This window comes from Ochotona princeps, chromosome 26 (genome assembly GCF_030435755.1).
Source record: "Ochotona princeps isolate mOchPri1 chromosome 26, mOchPri1.hap1, whole genome shotgun sequence".
Taxonomy (NCBI): Eukaryota; Metazoa; Chordata; class Mammalia; order Lagomorpha; family Ochotonidae; genus Ochotona; species Ochotona princeps.
In genome coordinates this window covers 26,415,212-26,435,635 of record NC_080857.1, presented here as the reverse complement: position 1 = coordinate 26,435,635, position 20,424 = coordinate 26,415,212, and the positions used below count along the sequence as shown (strand labels likewise).

At 45.4% G+C, this 20,424-nt stretch overlaps 1 protein-coding gene across 3 annotated transcripts in view; it reads left to right on the top strand.

Moving 5' to 3' along the window:
* SYNE2 (spectrin repeat containing nuclear envelope protein 2) overlaps positions 1–20,424 on the top strand; it is a 324,116-nt gene that overhangs the window by 193,066 nt on the left and 110,626 nt on the right. For all 3 annotated transcript variants that reach the window (XM_058655531.1, XM_058655529.1, XM_058655528.1), the window contains 8 exons: positions 2,886–3,071; positions 4,875–4,997; positions 6,581–6,763; positions 8,769–8,888; positions 11,917–12,114; positions 12,668–12,742; positions 15,743–15,853; positions 19,570–19,686. In XM_058655531.1, coding sequence (XP_058511514.1) covers positions 2,886–3,071; positions 4,875–4,997; positions 6,581–6,763; positions 8,769–8,888; positions 11,917–12,114; positions 12,668–12,742; positions 15,743–15,853; positions 19,570–19,686 — 1,113 coding nt within the window. The remainder of the gene's footprint in view (positions 1–2,885; positions 3,072–4,874; positions 4,998–6,580; positions 6,764–8,768; positions 8,889–11,916; positions 12,115–12,667; positions 12,743–15,742; positions 15,854–19,569; positions 19,687–20,424) is intronic.

Sequence of the window (20,424 nt, the reverse complement as noted above, 5' to 3'; positions counted from 1 at the left end):
TTTCTACTGGTTCTCTCCCCAAATGAGCTCAATGGCCAGGAATCTGGAGATTCCTCCAGGTCTCCCACATGGCTGGCGAGGGCCCATGTACTCAGGCTGTCCTCCACTGCTCTCCCAGGTGCATTAGCAGGGAGCTGGATCAGAAGTGGGACAGCTGGGTTTTGAACCAGCAGCCATACGGGATTGTTGGCTTCACAGACGGTTGTGTATCCAGCCGTGCTGCGGGGCTGGCTCCTATTTCGCCTTTCCTAATCTATCATATGGCTGGAGTCATACCTTAGGCATTCTTTTGTAACAAAATGCTGCTGAGATTTATCTAGTTTGTTAATCTTTATCAAAGCTAAATCTGTTGATGGCTGAGCAGTGGTTTATTTATGGAAATCAGCAGTTTGTTTATCCATTTGCTGGTTGGTAGATCCTTGGGATGTTTTCTGTTATGAACTATGTATTAGCTAGTGCTGCGTCATATGTGAGCCAGAAAATTAGCAGCTTAAAACAACAACAACAACAACAAAACAAAAATAAGCACTTATCTCCTAGTTTCCTTGGGTCAGGAATTCAGGAGTGGCTTAGATAGGCATCTGTGGCTCAAGGGCCCTCGTGGGACTGCAGTCCCCCTGTTGGAAAGGGCTCATCTGGAAGCTTAATTGAGGTGAGAGAAAGACAGGATCCACTCCCAAGCTCCTTCTCAGCATGTCTTTGGTCATCTGCTTCCACACCCAGGCACGTGGGCCTCTGTCCCCAAGACAACCTTGTGGCATGATGGCTGCCTTCTCTCAGCCAACTTTGCAGAGGACAGTGAGCGAGAGCTCCCAGCAGAAGCCACAGCTTCTGTCATCTCATCTTAGAACTGACGTCATTACTGCCATGTTTGGTGCGTCAGGACTTCCAGCCTGCCTTCAAGAAGGCTGCTGTCTTTGCTTCCTGCTGGTGCAGTAGGATGCCAGAGACTGGGCGATCGACTGTGAGCAGAATGGGTTTGACTCACAGTCCTGGGAGCTGGCAAGTTCAAGAGCAGGGCACCTGCAAGAGCCTTCCATGGGAGGCAAAAGGGCAAGAGAGCCCTTGAGAGAGGGAGGAGGCAAGAACAAAGTTACTCTTGATCAGGAAGTCATTCCTATGATAAGGGCTTTGATACATTCCAGAGGGAGCCTCTGTGACCCAGTCACCTTACAAAAGACCCATGTGTTGGGGGTTAAATTTCTAAGATGTGCTGGGGCTCCTCTGTTGGGCCCACTGCAGATTGTGAGCCATAATGCTTCAAATGTTTGTGTATAAATCTCTGTATGGATGTGTTTAATGTTGATGGATAAATCCCTAAGAATAGGGCTGCTGATTTTTATGGCAAGTGTTTGCCTAAATAAGAAATTGCCAGGAATGCAAATTCTTACGGCTTTATATTTGTTTATTTGAGAGGTGGAATTACACAGAGAGATCTTCCATCTGCTGGATCCTTCTCCAAATGGCTGCAATGGCCAGGGCTGGGCCAGGTTGAAGCTAGGATCCTGTGCCTCTATCCAGGTCTTCCACAAGCGTATAAGGGGCCCAGGCACATGGCTTGTCTTCTGCTGCTGTTCCTCGGCACATTAGGAGGGAGCTGGATGGGAAATGGAACTCCCAGTTCTCAAATAGTGCTCCTGTAGGATGCCAGTGTTGTAGGTGGGCAACATAACCTACTGGCCCTCCATGCCAGCCTTAAAATGTTCCATCTTTTCTTTCCCAGTTGATATATCTATCACCTAAACTTTGGACATTCTAAGGACATGTAGTGGTGTCTCATTGTGGTTTAAATGTCGTTTGTCTAATGACAAATCATTAGATTTTGAGCATTCATGTCCTTTTTTGTCATTTGACATCTCTTTTGTGAAATGTATCTTCTGTCTTATTCAGTTCTCAGTTGATTTGTATGTCTTCTGATTATTGAGCTATAAGATTTATAAAATGGTCTACAAACCATGTATCAAATATACAACCTACAATTACTCTTAATTCTACAGCTTTTGTTTTTACTCTCTTAACTAATATTAATTCAATAAAGTCCAGTGTATCAATATTTTCTTTAGTGTATTATTCTGTCATGCTGTGTATAATACTTGCAGATATACCCAAGAAAGATTTCCTCTTATGTTTTCTTGAAAACAATTTTATAGATTTTACTCTCAATTTTAGTTCTGTGATCTATTACATATTAAATTATGGCTTGAATTCATGATTAAGGTTCTTTTTTTTTTTTTAATAGATTCATTTGAAAAGTAGAGGGATAGAGAGAGAGAGGGAGATGTTCCGTCTGCTAGCTCACTCCCCAAACGGCTGCAATGGCCAGAGCTGGACCCAACTGAAGACAGGAAGCTGGGGTTCTACCTGGGTCCCTCATGAGGGTGGCAGGCACTTAGTCCATCATCCGCTGCTTTGCCGTGTGCTTTAGCATGAAGTTGGACCCCAAGCAGGGCAGCCTGTAGTCCATCTGGCACCCTAGGATGTTGCAAGCAGTGGCTTACCGTGCTGCATCACAGCACCAGTCCCTTGAGGTCTGTGTCATGGGGGTAGCCAGTTGCTCTGGAATCACTGAAAGTCTTTGCCATGGAATTACTTTGGCATCTCTTGAAAATCAGTTGACCTCTCTCATGGACATGTGGGCCTACTTCTGAGCTAGGAAGTGGGGGTGGAGGGGAAGGCCAGGTATAGCATTCCTGTGTCACAGTGCATGGGTAGATGCTCTAAAGTCATGCATGGCCATTGGCCATGGTCAACATTCATTGTTCATCATGAAATTAGATCAGCAGTTAGCAAGGTCGAAAACGATTTAAATTTTCTGTGATGATTTTTAATTAGTTTGTTTTAGTATCTTGCTATACTGATGTCTCTCTCTGTCTTTCTCCCCCTAGATGGCTTTGGAAGACTCGGAACAGAAGCTCAATCTGTTACATTCTATTTTCACGGATCTGGAGGACTTCTCTGCAATTTTCGATACGGATGAGCTCACACAGTCCATCCAGGAGCTGAGTGGTCAAGTGACTGCTTTACAGCAAAAATTGATGGAAAGCCTTCCCCAGATTCAGCGGATGGCTGATGTAAGTATGCGCCAGAGAGAGGTGGCTTTTTATGTTTTCTGTATTTCATCTGGTCAGTTGGAGTAAACTGTTATCACATCCTGGTTAAACAAAGATACATGGATACAGTAAACTTTTCATTTATACTCTTCTTCCTTCAGTTATAGTGTACTGTACTTCGTAACCCGTACTGTAATTAAATAAAAAACATATTATCTGTCTCTCCCAAGTTTCAATCCAGAATTTATCTGTTGAAAGGGGAATTAAGATCAAGTAAGCCCATGTTTTCTCTTTGTCACAGAGGAAATAGTGCTAATTTTAAAGCACTGATTGGATTTAAGCAGGACTCTTAAGTCTAAATTCACCAGTAATCAATATTTACTGAGGGGGTGATCTGTGTAAGCCACTAGATTTTTTAAATGATTTCTTCTTTCAGTTGAGATATATGAGGTGTTTTGAAACAAACAAAAAAGGTTTGTTTATGTATTTGAAAGGCAAAGTGACAGAGAGAGAGAGAGAGCGAGCAAGCTTCATTTCTGTGGTTTGCTCACCTGAAGCCAGGAGCCCAGAGTGTCCTCTCGGCCTCCTGCCTAGGTAGCAGGGATACACTCACGTGAGCTGTCCTCTGCTGCTTTCCCAGATGAATCACCAGGAAGCTGAATAGGAAGTGGAACAGCTGGAACTTGAATCAGTGCCCACATGGAGTGCCGGCGCTCCAGGCAGGGGCATTACCTGATAGGCCACAACGCCTACCCCAGCTTTTTGTTTTTAGTTCCTACACTACACTCAGGGAATAATAGTTGTTATAGTAAAGTTGGTTATTGAAGCTTATTCCAAAGGTTTAAAATGCTTCTGTAACTTTTTATGCAAAGTACTCTAGCATGCATAGTATGACTTACATACCTTGTTAAATAGGTGGTGCAGAAATTTACAGTGTTTTGACTTTTGCTCCTAATTTGGAGCTATCACTATAAACAGTTACTATACTTAATTTGTTTCAGGCTTATAAAATTTGATTTGTCTCAATATTGAATGAGTCCTTCATCTGTTCCTGTGTAATTAAAGCAGTTTCCTTCACTGTTAGCTGCAGGGTCTCAGTGCATGGTGTGTCTGCACTGGATTCTAACGGAAGAGCCTGCAGGCTGTCCTGTAGCACATGGATTTGGTCTGTCGCAAGCACATACGTTGTCTTTTGCAATTATTTCATGCTAAGATTCTTGGCCAGTTTCTGGATGTCAGTTCTGCTGGGGAACCAGCTCCGGGCAAATACAGTCTTGTTCACGTTAATCTGAGTAGATTATAAAATAACCCAATGACATTGTCCTTGGCAACAGTTTCTTAGTGGGTCGACAAGAAATCGTTTTAATTTTCCAGCTCCCATGTAGAAGCTTCCCAGGGCTTCCTTTATCATTTTATTCAGAGTTGTGGAATTTTTAAAATTCCGTTTGTAGTCAAGTGTTTAAGCACATTCCAAAGATAAAAGTAGAAAGTTTCTAGATAATAGAGAGTTTATTCAAAAAGTGAGTTGGAGACCTACTACCTTTGTTCTCATGATATGAGTGGAAATAGCTCTGTGGTGATCTTTAATTCAACAAGGTGCAAACAACGCTTTGAAATGTGGTATATGATTCCTTCAGTATCATTGTATTGAAAGCAGTATGAATCATCTATGTAGCATTTGCTTGGCTCTTCAAGAGGTGTGCATTGGCAAATATTCTTTGGTTAAATGTAAGAATGGGATTCGTGGCAGTAGATTTTGTTTCCTAAATTATTGAAGTGCATTGTTAAGCGGCATGAGTTGTGTTACTGTTTCTGAAATTCTAGGATGTGGTTGCTATAGAATCCGAAGTCAAATCAATGGAGAAGAAAGTTTCTAAAATCAAAACTATCCTATTATCAAAAGAAATATTTGACTTTTCGCCTGAAGAGCATCTGAAACATGGGGAGGTAAGCACGTGTTGTAACTAAATGTGTTTTCTCCTAGTATTTATGTCTGGTTTAGCCTGTGTAAACATATGTTGTGACACAAAGCCTTTAGTCTTGCTAAAGGCATAGCAAAATACGTTTGCGAAACAGATCTGAAGGGCTATATACATACTATAAATATACTTTAAATCATATTCTTAGTACTATCTATGTAAAGGTAATTTTCCTAATTTTTTTTCCTTGATGAGTTTGGCACCTAAGTCAGGCTGAACTTGACTCAAGCTTCAGCCGTGGGGTCCCTGTCCATGACTTTGAGTAATTAACTAGTGTCTCTTGCACTCTTTCTTAGCAGTACATTGGCATTGCACTAGTCCATGGGATGCCTGTGGAGTTCCCAGCCCAGGAGCTGAGATGCTGCCAACACTAGTAGACGTTGGTTCTTGCTGAGCCTGGTGACTAACACTGTATGGTTTAGGATCAGACAGGCCTCAGCTCAAATCCTGGCCATCCCTCTCACAGTCTCCCTTTACCTGGGTCTTCTAACTTCTCTAACCCCGTTTCCCTCCTGTGAAATAAAGTTTAGGAATCTTACCTCTCAGGGTGGTTTTGAGGATTAAATGAAGTGGGATAGGAGGGTACTTTATAAATTGGTGGAAAAGTCCCTAAACATAGGGACTGGCAATCAGCCCAGCAGCTAAGAGGCCCACATTCCATACGGAATTCTTGGTTTCTATTCCTGGATGCAGCTCCTGAGCCCAGCTTCCTGGTAGCACATAGCCCAGGAGGTGCTGTGATGGCTCAGGGCTCTGAGTTCCTGCCCGGGACCTGGACCAAGTTCTTGACTCTTAGTTTGGCCCTGGCTGTTGCAGGCATTTGGCAAATGAGCTAGTGCCTAGAAGCATACTCTGTGACACACCCGCTTTCTCTCTCTGCCTCTCAAATTTTTAAAAAAGTGTTTTTAAATGTGTCAAACCATCTTAAAATCTTTGCATAGTTTTTTTCATAATACTCCATTTTCTTTTTTTTTAATTATTTATTATTTTTACTTCATTAATTACATTGTATTATGTGACACATAATACTCCATTTTCTTAAGCCTTTGAATACCCTTCATATATGAAGGACTTAATAAAGTGAGTGACCCGCTCTCATTTGTTGGTTATGTAAGCCCCAATTTCTATGGACCAGTTATTATTAAAGCAAAAATATAATTATATTCCTGGGGTTCATTGTATCTGGCAGGATGGTTCTATTGAAATCGGTTAGCATTTCTTGAGGGCCCATCATATAGGAAGCTGTTTGTGAAGAACAGTTGATATTAGAGCGATACCAATAGTACCATTCGTACGTAACTCGCTGCCTGGTGATGATTCATAAAGCATAACAGCATTTCTACAGAGAGAGGGAAGAGAGAATAGGAAGAGGAATGGGAGAACCTGATGTATTTAGTACCAACGGATCACTCTTGCTCCAGGGACATTCTTCCCTGAGACCATCGGGGCTGTTTTCAGCTGGAGCTGAGGAAATGTTTTTAAAAAATAAAAATATCAAGACTAAATGATGCAGTGTTTTAATTTTACAATGCTTGCACTTGTACCACAAAGGTCATACTTGAAAATCTACGACCCATGAAGAAAACCATCGCCGAGATAATGTCTTACCAGGTGGAACTGAGGCTGCCCCAGGCGGAGATGAAACCCCTGCCCGTCTTCCTACGCACCAGCCAGCTTCTACAAGATGTCAAGCTGCTGGAGAATATGACTCAGGAACAAAATGAGCTATTGAAGGTGAGCAGCCCAGGGTGACAGCCCGCCTAGGAGGTGGAAGTTTCCATTTTAATTATTATTCGGGAGGTCTGTCTTTGAGCAAACGGGGTTTAAGATTCTCTTCTTATCCTTGCTCTGACTGAAGACATTAAAGCAGGAGACGGTCTATTTAGTCCATTCTGTAGTGGTTGAGATTTGCATGGCGGAAAAGCTGTGAGGAGAGAGTGCAACATGGAGTGCCACATTGGTGGTCTCCTGTGTTATTACTCTGAAGCAGGCAGTGCCGTCACTGTCTCTTCCTCTGCCTTGGTCCCTCTCCTATCAACTGTTCCACTTTATTCTGCAAAATGTGGTGGGGCTAGGGTAAGCATCTGGCCATGAGGAGCGGAAGTAGCAGCAGGAGATTAAATAATTTACTGAACGACCACAGAGTCACCTTGGGAAAAGATGAATGTGTGTGAGGGGGACTTTGGAAGTTCATGGAAAATGAAAAAAAAGTTCATGGAGAAGATATATTATTTTTAAAACATTATGCATGGATTTCAAAATGTTTTGCACCCAAAACATACTCATATTTTATTTCCATTTTACATGAACTTTTTGAAGTTACCCTTATAGCAGATGGGATAAGAATTTGAGTTTCTGAACTTTTGGTGTTGTTTCTCCACTTTCGGCATCTCTTCCACCTGATGACTTCTGGCAGCATCTCCCTAGCATTTTCCATCCTGCTCTGGTGGGGATCAGATGTACCATCTCGTATTTCAATGCTAAGTAAGCCAGCACTGGTGAAAATCATTGGAATATGGCACAGTTCCTTTCATTCCTACTTGAAATAACCTAAGTGCCCTTGTTTTGGAAAATTAGACAAATTTGCTTTTGTGGGGAGGAAGGGGTCGTCATTTGTGATTGAGGCGATGACACAGGTGTGGGCAGTGAGAGTAGTTACTCATTCCCAGCCCGCATCTAAGATTAGGGTTAAATATTAAGGAAAACTCAAGGAAGGATTATGCGTTGGTCAGAAACTTTATATTTCAAAAGCATTTTGCTTCTTGATGAAGCATAACAAAAAAAAAGTATCAGGATATTCTTTTGAAGTCCATTTCTTTACCTTTCACCCTACTTTGATCATGTAATTTTGTCCACAAGTAAGTCTGAGCCCTGCTTGATCCTTAGCTAAATTCTGGTTCCTGTTCTGATTAACTTTTGCCTCCTGCTAGAAATTTGGACTTCCTCCCAACCCACACAACCTCTCACTTAGAAAGAGAGTGTCTGGGCCTGGCATGGTAGCCTACCAGCTAAAGTCCTTGCCTTGTACATGCAGGGGATCCCATATGGAAGCCAGTTCTAATCCTGGAGGCCCTGCTTCCCATTCAGCTCCCTGCTTGTGGCCTGGGAAAGCAGTCGAGGATGGCCCAAAGCCTTGGGACCTTGCAGCTGTGTGGGAGACCTAGGAAGCTCTGGGTGTTGGGGAATGAATCAGCGGATGGAAGATCTTAAAAAAAGGGGGTGGGGTGGGGAGTGTCTGTGATCCCAAGGGTGGCCAGGGAAAGGTGTGCCGGGATCTGGAAGAAGTCCCTCATCATTGAGGTCACATGCCTGATTCAGGGATGTCACCTTTCTGTGTAGAAAGCCTCCAGGGGACGAGGAATTGACATGACATCTATAATGTCATCAGGCTTGGCAGCTTTGTGTGCTATAGAAGCTTCCCAGAATAAACCCTTTAGACTGGAGATACTAAGAACAAAAGTGTGTCTAATGAGACTTGAACTCCAAGCACTGCCCAAGGTGCCCTGGCATCTAGGAGGGCAGAAAGGCCAGCTGCCAGCCCTGCAAATGCTGTTCTCTACATTTAAAATAGACTTAAAATATAAGCATATTCTTAATACAAAAATATTCCATTTTTCCTATTGAAAAATCTGTGCGTGAACATTTTCTGTATTTGATGGAAGCTAATGATAGAGAAATCAGTGGCAACTGTGATGATTGTGCTAAAGATTATTGTCTTGGTGGGGGGATTGTTTTGTAGGTAGTCATAAACCAGACTAATGAATATGATGAAGAAATAAAGAATTTCAAAGAGATCTTAAATAATTACTCAGATGACGTCTCCCCTGAACACCAGGCTGGCAACCTGCCACAAATTCAGGTACGTTTGTGGCGTTCACTCACCCTCAGTGGGCTCAACAATCACTTAGTCCTTGGTGTTATTTTCTACTTCTCTGATGCAATAGATGCTATGTACTTTGTCTCTTTCTGTTCTCATTTCATAAAGCAGTTGGTTCTATAGTATCTCTGTTGGCAAACAATAACATTGTAGCCTGGGCAGTGTTATAACCCTACACACAGAGAGATAGTTGCCACATTGCTTCCTCAATGGAGGGTTTTTTCAGTGGCCCTGGTTCAGCATGACACAGTCGGTTTGAATTGGCCCTGGCAGCAGAGGCTGGTGTAACATGGGTTGTTTGGACATCCTGTCCTCCCAGCCAGCTTGTATGACAGGGGCAAAGCAGTATGGGCTTTTTTCTGCCTCCCTCTCCACCCATTAAACAGATATTCGGAGTCACGAAGCTGTTTGCAGACAGAAGCATGACATGCGTCCACCACTAACTCAGAGCTGTAAGAGCTGGAACAGGCAGGCAGTGGGTCCCGGATGGGAGTTAGCAGGGGCCAGCACAGACCTGAGCTTTCACAGAGCTGCTGCTGCCTGGCACCCAGTGCCTTGAACCGAGTGGAATGAGAATTCCTCTGGTGGCTTTGGGATACGAATTGACCCTGGCTTGTCCTCTGTTTTTAATAAGACTCATTACTATAGAGTTGCAGTTTCCACAAGCGTAAAAGACCTACCCTCCACACCGAACCAGTGCACACACGTTGTCCTGCAGCCACTGGAGTAGAGCGAGGAAGCAGAGCCATCCACACAGCCCTGTGCACAGCAGGGACCCTGCAGGGCACTGTCCATCGGGTGAAGGTCATTTTCATAGTCACACTGAAACATTGTTTGCCATTTGCACACTGCATTTACCTTTGCAAAACTGGCACCACTCAAGGTAACTATTACCAGTTACTAATTCTTCACTATGATGATGAACTTAAAGTTTAAAAAAAGAAAAAACAAAAGCCTGACAATTTCACTCAAGAACATCTGTGATTAAATGATCAAGCATGACCTTCTAAGATCACACATAAGTTTAGATGGCACATTTAGCATGCAAGATAAACCAATAGATGTTAAGGGAGGAATATGAGAAGTTCATTGGCATAGCTTTAGATCCCATTTAAAGCTAATCTGTAAGTCATTTCCACTGGGTGGGTTTCTGTGTGGTTTCAAAAATGTCTACAATTCTTGCAAACGGCTAATAAAATAGTAGGAGTGTCAGGTTGAGTCCTGGTAGTTCTGTTTCCGGTTCAGCAGGTGTGTATTGGGAAATAGCAGAACATGGCCCAAGTACTTCCACTCACATGGGAGACTCAGAAGGAGTTTCAGACTCCAAGCTAGAATTTGGCATGACTCAGTCCTGCTGTTGTGACCATTTGGAGAATGAAGTAGCAGATGGAAGATTCTCTCCCCCCCCCCCCCCTTACTCTGCCTTCCAAATAAATAAATCAACACAGAAATAAAACAGGAAGCATGCATCAGGCACCTTTGCTGACTCTCAAGCCTGTCCTTGTGGGTTCTGCTTCTGTGTCTATGGCCCATAACTCCTCATCTGGCGGCTCACCAGTCACCCCTGCAGCTTGCTACAAGCTTTCATGATTTAGCTCCACCCCAACAACTGTGATTCACAAGGCCTGTGGTGAGGCGAAGGCATCCTGGGTAGGCAGAGGAGTTCACACCAAGTACAATGTTTGAGAGCCATGCATATGTGAGATCTTCAAGAAGCTTAGAAAATAACCTGTTATGAAAAAAGTCTTGCATGAATTTTAAAAAATTGTACCAAAATAAGCTTTACTTTTAATTCTATTTTCTATGAGCTTTTTTTAAAAAATGACTGAATATTTTGAGAGGCAGAGAAAGAGAAAACTTCCATCCGTTGATTCACTTCCAGATGCCTACCACAGTGAGGCAGGAGCTGGGAACTCAATGCAAGTCTCCCATGTGGGTGACAAGAGCCCAGTTATCTGAACCCTCACTGCCACCTCCCATGGTCTGAGCACTGGCAGGAAGCTGGAATCAAGAGCCAAGGCCAGGACTCCAATGTAGGCTCCCTAATTTGGGGATGCGGGAGTTCTAGCCATCATCTTAATCACTGTGCTAAAAGCCCATTACATGACCTCCATTTTTTTCAAGATTTGTTTTTATTTATTGAAAGTTAGAGTGAGACAAGATAGAGATAGATTTTTCATCCACTAGTTCACTCCACAAATGGCTTCAATGGCCAGAACTGGGACAGGCCAAAGCCAGGAGCCAAGGACTCTATCTGGATTTCCCCCATGGGTGCAGGGGCCCAAGGACTTGGGCTATCTTCCACTGCTTTCCCAAGTGCGTTAGCAGAGAGCTGAACCAGAAGTTAACAGCCAGGACTTGAATTGCTGTTCATGTGGAATGCCTATCTTGTGGTGACAGCTCAACCAGCACCATGATGCTGGCCCTTTTTTTTTTTTTTAAAGATTTATTTATTTTATTACAAAGTCAGATATACAGAGAGCAGAGACAGAGAGGAAGATCTTCCATCCAATGATTCACTCCCCAAGTGAGCTGCAACGGACCGATGCACGCCGATCCGAAGTCAGGAACCTGGAACCTCTTCCGGGTCTCCCGCGCGGGTGCAGGGTCCCAATGCATTGGGCCATCCTCAACTGCTTTCCCAGGCCACAGGCAGGGAGCTGGATGGGAAGTGGAGCTGCCAGGATTAGAACCGGCGCCCATATGGGATCCCGGGGTGTTCAAGGCGAGGACTTTAGCCACTAGGCCAAGCCGCCGGGCCCGATGCTGGCCCTTTTGTAAACTTCTTTGAAGTGCCCTTAAATCTCACACTGGACCTCTGGAGGTGTAACTAGGAGGGGAAGAAAAACTACTGTATCAGAGGACAGCTCCTGACCTCCCTCCTCACCTCTCACCTCTACTCACATGCCCTGCCCAAAATAATAGCTTAGAAGACTTTTCATCCCTGGCCCTTCTGAGCATACCAAGGTCTCAGGTTTTCCAAAATAATTCACATGCTCTTTGTGTGCAGGGAGAAATCGAACAGGTGGAAATGCAAATCCTGAGTTTAAACCAGAAGAAAGAAGAGCTGCTGGTGGACTTGAAGGCAGCCGTCCTAAACCTCCAAGAGCACTTGAAGCAAGAACAAGAAGAAGTAGGAGGAGAGTTGCTTCCAGCGAGAGTGTCCGAGGAGGGTGGCATGGCCGAGAGGGATGCCCCTGACTGGCAGGTGTGTGTGGCTTTTGTTTTTCAGCCCGGGGCGATCAGGTCAATGGCCCATTGGAAAGGAGTTTTGTCCAGTGAAATATTCCACTTGAGCTTTTTTTTACCCGTGAATGCAAACTCTCAGGGTGAGTCCATGTTGGACTCAACCCAGAAATGTTATGCCTGAGTTCCTTAAGGGTGTGCTCATGAGATTCCAGGGGCAGGTGAGGGGGGAGTTCCCCTTTGAAGTAGCTTTCTGCAGAAAAGTCAGCCCGCTGGTGATTCCTTTTGGAGCCCGCTGTGAATCCAGATCCATGAGTCAGAGTCTTCCATTGTCCGATGAGCAGCCACAGGGGTCAGTGCGATTGAAAGGGCTTCAAGGGGTGGCAGGGTTCTTTGGCTGAGTGAGCAAAAAAGTGTGGGATTCAGAGGCTGTGTGTGTGTTTGTGTGTGTGTGTGTGTGTATGGGAGGAGAGAGGCATCTTGGATAAAGGGAGTAAAACAAGTTAGCTCTATGTAAGCGCCACAGGACCAGGACCCTGAGGCTGATGGCAGGTGCTTGGTATTGTGCCTTCCAGCTTAACCGAAGAGGCTCCATGTCCTTCCTGCCAGTGGTCAAGGAGGAGGCCGAAGAAGGTTCCGTGAAGAGTGAAGTAAGGAACACGGTTTTTTTGTTAAAGTTTCTTCGGGCACAATCTCTAAAAGAAGATCAATGAAAACGTAGCTTAGAAATAAGTGGAAGCCTAGGATTTGTAAACGGAATGTTGATTTTTGTTTTAAGTGTGACTGAAGCTGGCCTTTTCTGTTGTTAATACTGTTTAAGTGTCCTCTCTCACGTAGGGGCGGTGTGGATGTAATTGCTGTAAACTTGTTGACACTAACAGGAGGATGAAGTTCTCTGCAGAATCCTGACTTCCAAGTTTTGAGGTCTTTGAGCGTCTGCTGTTTGCTTGGCACTCCTGGCATGATATTTAGAACTTTGCCTTTCCCATGTTTGCATCAGCTCTTTAGTCTCAAATGATACTGTCTGTGTGACATGAGCTGTGCTAGCACTATTGCTATTCATTCTTACCATTTCTTTATAACAGAGTGAATGACCTGTTGATGGGTGTCCTTCCTGATGGTGCCCCATTCCCATTTCCTACTATAAAAATGACAGTTAGGATAAGTCTTAGGGCAGAAGGATGGATAATATAGTCTCTTAGTGTTTTCAGGACTTATTGAGCTGGTTTACAATGCAGTGCCAGCAAGGCGGATGTCCCAGTGCAGAGGACAGAGTGACGCCCTGCCTTCAGTCACATCACCAGGCCACGTGCTTGTGCTCATTTTGTTGTACAGTGTTACAGAATTCTGTTGTGACTCCCATGGTCACTAGACCATGGTGGAGTAGAGTGCCAGCACAAGAAAACAGTGCAAGGCCACTGTGAGCTGTTAATCCTAAGAACGGGTAATGATACGCCTGTGCCACTTTCTGGCTTGGTATGAGCATGGAGGAGAGACCGGTGGGCAGCAGTGCCTACTTAGGGGGGATTTTTAAATTTCAGATATCTATTCATTTCTGCACAGATGTATTCATACTGTTTATCATAAATTATATGCACTTACCTTGTACATCCCTATTTAATTAGGTGTTTGAGTTGTAGCTGGTTGAATTGAGAACTCCTTGCAGCCTGGCCTTGATTTTGGTTTGGTGGCATTTGAGATCTACTCATAGCCAGCTTTCAAGGATGCAGTGTTATTACCTGTGGTCACCATAGCACACAGACTTGGGAACTTAGTCTTCCCTTCTAATCAGAAGTTTGCATCCTTCGACCCACACTTCCCTATTTCCTACATTGCAGCTGGTGCTAAGTACAACCTGGCTTATCTGTTTGCATGGTGTGGGAGGCAGGTCATGAAGTTCTTTTCTTCCTGTGCCTGACTCGCCCCATGTCTTGTCCTGCATGCTCACCCATGTTGTGCCTAATGCCAGGATTCCCTTCCTTTTTAAGACTGGATAGTGGATCTGTATATCCTACTTTCACTGTGGACATCTGAGCTGATTCTGTCTCTTGGCCGTCCTAAGTAGTCCTGTGGTGAACGCCACAGTGCATGAAGTCAACATACTGATTTCATCTTCCGGGTACACATCCAGTAGTAGGATTGCTGGGTCACATGTTAGTTTTGTCTTTTTTTTTTTTTTTAAAGATTTTTATTATTATTGGAAAGCCAGGATATACAGAGAGGAGAAGAGACAGAGAGGCAGATCTTCTGTCCGATGTTTCACTCCCCAAGTGAGCCGCAACGGACCGATGCGTGCCGATCCGAAGCCAGGAACCAGGAACCTCTTCCGGGTCTCCCATGTGCATGCAGGGTCCCAAAGCTTTGGGCCATCCTCAACTGCTTTCCCAGGCCACAAGCAGGGAGCTGGATGGGAAGTGGAGCTGTCGGGATTAGAACCGGCGCCCATATGGGATCCCAGGGCATTCAAGGCGAGGACTTTAGCCACTAGGCCACGCCGCCAGGCCCAGTTTTGTCTTAACGTATTAGTTCTTTTGGGAGCGGCCAGCAACAGTGTGCCAAGGTTCCATTTTTTTCACATTCTCATTGACACTTGTAATTTTTTGTCTTTGATAAAAGGCATTCTAACAGGTGTAAAGTGATAGCTCACTGTGTTAATTTGCATTTCCCTGGTAATTAATGATGTGGGCATTTTTTTTCTCCTTCCCATTACACTGTCATTTCAAAGACTAAATTTACGGTTACATTCACCCAAGCAGGTTAAATTCATGAAGTACTTTTTAAAGATCCCCTTTGTGGGATGTGCATAATCTCTCTACTTGAAAACATATTTTTTAGGGGCAAGACATTTGGCCTCGTGGCTAAGATACTGGTTGGGATGCCTACATCCCACTCCTATTGGAATGCCTGGGTTCTAGTCCCAGCCCCACTCCTGATGCCAGCACCCTGTTTAGGTGCACCCTCGGGGGCAGCAGGTGGTGCCTCAAGTGATTGGGTCCCTGCCATCAACATGGGAGACTGGGTTGGGTTCTTGCCTCTCAACTTTGGAGCATTTGGGAAGTGAAGCAATATGGAAACCCTGTATCTTTCCCTCTCCTTCTCAACTAAATAGATCGTTTTAAAAGATTTATTTATGTATTTATTTTAAAGGCAGAGTAATAGTGAGGGAGAAACAGAGGGAAAAAGAGAATGAGATCTTCTGTCTGCTTATTCATTCCACAAAGAGCTGCTAGTCCAGGCTAAAGCCAGTATGTCAGAGCTCCATCTGGGTCTCCCTTGTGAGTAGCAGGAACCCAAGAACTTAGGTCATCCCCCACTGCTCTCCTAGGCACACAAACAGGGAGTTGAAATGGAAGCTGAGCAGCTGGGAATTGAACTGGCACTTCAGTATGGGATCAGTGTCACAGTTGGCAGCTTAGTCGAGTATATCACAAAACTGACCCCGTAAGTAAAAGATGGTAAAGATGTGTTCCTTAGGCCTTAGGAAGAGCATTCCTATGTGGAAACATGACTTGGTTAGGAGAGAGATACCTGAATCATGGAGTTACACCGTGTAGTCGGGGCTTGGATCCTTGCAGGAGACAGATGAACAGGGTGCTGGTTATGATGGCGGGGAATCACTTCTTTTCCTAACCAACTGGTCACCTTGGCAGGATGGAGATAAGAAGACAGAGCCCTCTTCCGCTTCTTGGTCTTCAGTCTGGAAGCATGACAGTGATGAGGAGGAAGACCGGGCGTCCTCCTCCTCGGCGACACTCATACAGGTGACAGAGGGATGGTCACGCGTGGGGCTGGGTGAGAGCAAGGAGCTCTTTGGGGTGACATCTTCACTTTGCTCCTCCCCTTTCCTCTTTCCTTTGTTGTTGTTGTTTGTTATTATTATTATTCAGCCACGCTCAAACCTTTCACATTCAAACTTGTGTTCCTGATAAGGGCTAAAAGTAAGAAGTGAAGTACAGCCTTGTTGAGGGGGAAAAAATGAAGAAGGGAAAAATGCTAAGTGTTGAGGCTAAAAGATGGTTTTGACAAGTGAGCTTGTATGTATACAGTAGGTAACAAAGTTTAAAAAATGTGTCATCGTGAAATAGCTTCATCAAGCTAATTAACGTGCATTACTTACGTACTTAGCATTTTTGGAGAGAAAAAAAACTTACAACAGTTTTTCAGTATTTTAACCCCTTGCTATTAACTAGAGTTACCACATTGAATCCTCTTGAGCCTATTTGCCTTGTCTGAGTGAAATTTTGTCTCTAGAGACCATCATATTCCCAGCGCCCTGCCCAGTCATTTCCCCTAACCCCCATGTTGCTCTCTGTGTGTGTAGCTCCCTGCCCAGTCGTCCCCCCAACCCCCATGTCGCTCTCTGTGTGTGTGAATTCAGCATCATTAGAGTCCATGTATGAATGAGAGAGTGCAGTGTCCACACTCCTTTGCCTGGTTGATGTCACGGAGCGTGCTGTCCTTTGGGTTCATCCAGTGACTGGACCCTCTGCTTTTTGAAGGCTGCCTAATAGTCCATCACGTGTATAGATCATCTTTTCTGTCTCCACTCACCCATGCATGGAAATTAGGTTGTTTCAGTGTCCCTGCTGGTATGGATTTTTCAGTTTCTCACAATTACCTCCACATGAATGCAGTCCAGTGTGTCTGTCCAGTGTGTAATGGACATCAGAGCACATATGTGACTCTTCAAGCTGACCCAGCAGCTGGCTACGAGGAGACCAAAGGTGTCACCACAGCCCTTCTCATGCCTCCTCATTGAGAGCAGTTTCAGGAGGGTGTCCCCAGAATTCTTTGTTGAAGATAAATTAAGCAAGAAGCCTTGTTCCCCCTTAGAACATTTGAAATCTTCTCCAGGCTCTCAAAATGGATGCCTTCTCTTTAGAGAGTAGTAAAGCTGCATCACCTCAGGTGTCTGCATCAACAGGACCCCCCCCCACACACACCTCAGGTGTCTGCATCAACAGGACCCCCCCACACACACACCTCAGGTGTCTGCATCAACAGGACCCCCCCACACACACACCTCAGGTGTCTGCATCAACAGGACCCCCCCACACACACCTCAGGTGTCTGCATCAACAGGACCCCCCCACACACACACCTCAGGTGTCTGCATCAACAGGACCCCCCACACACACACCTCAGGTGTCTGCATCAACAGGACCCCCCACACACACACCTCAGGTGTCTGCATCAACAGGACCCCCCCCACACACACACCTCAGGTGTCTGCATCAACAGGACCCCCCCACACACCCACACACACACCTCAGGTGTCTGCATCAACAGGACCCCCCCACACACACACACCTCAGGTGTCTGCATCAACAGGACCCCCCCCACACACACCTCAGGTGTCTGCATCAACAGGACCCCCCCACACACCCACACACACACCTCAGGTGTCTGCATCAACAGGACCCCACACACACACACACCTCAGGTGTCTGCATCAACAGGACCTCCCCCCACACACACCTCAGGTGTCTGCATCAACAGGACCCCCCCACACACACACACCTCAGGTGTCTGCATCAACAGGACCCCCCCACACACCCACACACACACCTCCAATCCAAAGTTCACCCTCTCCCAGCTCTCACACCACTCTCCAGCACCTGCCTACACCTGCCCCTTCCCTCCCCACCTCGAGATGGGTTCCTTTCCTCTCTCCTTCAGGCATAGTCATCCTTTCCTGCCAGCACACTCCCTCTGTTGTGAGTTCATCCCTCCAAGCAAACTAAGACCCCAGACCCCAGCCCATCGCTTGAGTCTCTAGAGGGCCTGGGATGCACTGCCCATCCAGAAGCATGCTGTGCCCATCTCAGTGTCCCCTGCCCTTGACCTCTCCCTGGACAGCTGCTGCAGACCATCTTTTGCTGGTCTTGGTTTCTGCTTTCCCGGCACTCTGAACATCAGACTGACAACTCTTCCACCTGTTTCTGTCTTGCGCTTGGCTCAGGATGATGCCTGGGTGAATGGGATCTTTCAGTCCTTCTTGCCGTATGGAGGACAGTCTTACTCTTTGATTTGCTGCTCCAAGTCTTTGGTGTGACATTCTTGAGGCCATTTTGTAGTCTAGCTTTCACCTCTGGCTCCACGCTTCCCCCGCTGGCTCCTGCAATGCCAGGTTAACCTTTTTGTTCATCCTAGTCCCTGTGGGTCCCTCCAGCCTGAGCTACTGTTGACTGCCCCTTCCCTCCCAAAGGGCAGTGTTATTTGAGCTACTGGTTCTGCACTTCCTGATCGTGGCTCCTCCCCCTTTCCGTCTTGGGTCTCCGGCATTCTGTCCTTTCCCTTTTTTTCTTCTTCTTTCCCAGTGATGTTCCCTCCTCCTAAAGCCTTGGTGGTCACTTCTACCAGTGATCTCCAAACCAAATCTCTAATCGGGACTCTTAAATCTATTCCACATTAAACAGACAGTTTGGGAGAAGTTGAATATTTCTAAGAAAGGCAAACCTAAGGAAGTTGAGTTTTTTTATTCCTCATGAGCTAACCTTTTCCTTTTTTTCTTTTTAAAGATTTGCTTGTTTATTTGCAAGTCAGAGGAAAACAGAGAGAGTAGGAGAGAGAGAGAGGTCTTCCATTCGCTGGTTCGCTGATTCACTCCCCAAATGGCCACAATGACTGGGCCAGAAGCCTGGGGCTTCTCGCTGGTCTCCGCTTGGGTGCAGGAGCCCAGGCACTTGGTTCATTTTCCACTGCTGTCCCAGACATATTGACATGGACCCAGATCAGAAGTGGTGCAGTTGGGTCTCAAACTGGCATCCAAATGAGATGCTGGCACTGCAGGCTGTAGCTTTAAGTACTATGCCACAGTGCTGGCTCCTCTTCAGGTTTTTTTTTTTAAAGATTTATTTAATTTTTATTACAAAGTCAGATATACTGAGAGGAGGAGAGATAGAGAGGAAGTGGAGCTGCCGGAATTAGAGCCAGCGGCCATATGGGATCAAGGCGAGGGCCTTAGCCACCAGGCCATGCTGCCGAGCCCTCAGGTTTTTTTTTTAAGAGATCTATTTATGAGCTAACTTTTGCTAAACAGACTTGGAGTGGGCATTGTGATCTAGCAGATTAAGCCAGCACCTATGATTCCAGCATCCCCTATGAACACCTGTTCAAGTTCCCGCTACTCAGGATGCAGTTCTTGATAATGTGCCTGTGAAGACAGCCGAAAGTGGCCCAATTACTAAGGCCCCTGTGATCCGTGTGGGACACCTGCAGGGTGTTTCTGGATTCAGCTTGGCCCAGCTCATCTGGCCATTTGGAGAATGGGACAGGAAATGGAAGCTTTCTCTCTCTCTCTCTTTCTCTCCTTGCCTTTTAAAAGTAGTAACTAATAACCTTTCAAAACTGAATGAACACACTTGACCTTCCTGGAGGTTTTGCCAGCTGGCCAATGGGTGAGCAGGTGCAGGAGGAAGTGCTTGGGCAGCCGCAGGGTAGCACATTTCAGTACTTCTGATTGTTTTCTTTGTAGGAAGCTGATGGAAAAATAAGCACCTGTGATAGTTCCATGGTACAGAGTCTTGCACCAGCCTCACCAAACACTGAACAAGGCACAGAATTTTCCCCAGGGCCCAGCCAAACAGAAGAGGTAAGTTCCTGTTGGTAAAAGCCCAGCGCTCCAACCAGAGCTGGCCAGCAGTACTTTGTGTCTGCAGCCAAGTGTTCCCCTGGAGACTTGAATTTCTTCCTATAGAGGTGTTGTGGCACTGCATAACTGAAAGATACATCCCCAGCTAACATCCATGGAAAACAAGCATGGTGTGGGGCTGTTGGGAAGCTTGCATTCATCCGTTATCTGTCTCTCTGCTTGTCCAGTAAATAGAACTCAATACATACTTTTAAAGCAAAGATAAGCCCTAAATATGTGCAATGAATAAATGAGAGTCAGAAGTTTTGTAAAATGCCGAAGAAGATGGAACCACTAACTAACCTGATCAGATCAATCACAGGAATAGTGCTGAATCATCATTGTACCCCTTAGACAGATACAACTAAAATAATTTTAAGTATTCATTTGTATTTTTTTTTTACTTTTTTTAAAGATTTGTTTATTTTTATTAGAAAGTCAGATATACAGAGAGGAGGAGAGACAGAGAGGAAGATCTTCCGTCCGATGATTCACTCCCCAAGTGAGCCGCAACGGCTAGTGCCGTGCCGATCCTGAGCCAGGAGCCAGGAACCTCCTCCAGGTCTTCCACATGGGTGCAGGGTCCCAATGCATTGGGCCGTCCTGGACTGCTTTCCCAGGCCACAAGCAGGGAGCTGGATGAGAAGTGGAGCTTCCGGGATTAGAACCAGTGCCCATGTGGGATCCTGGTGCGTTCAA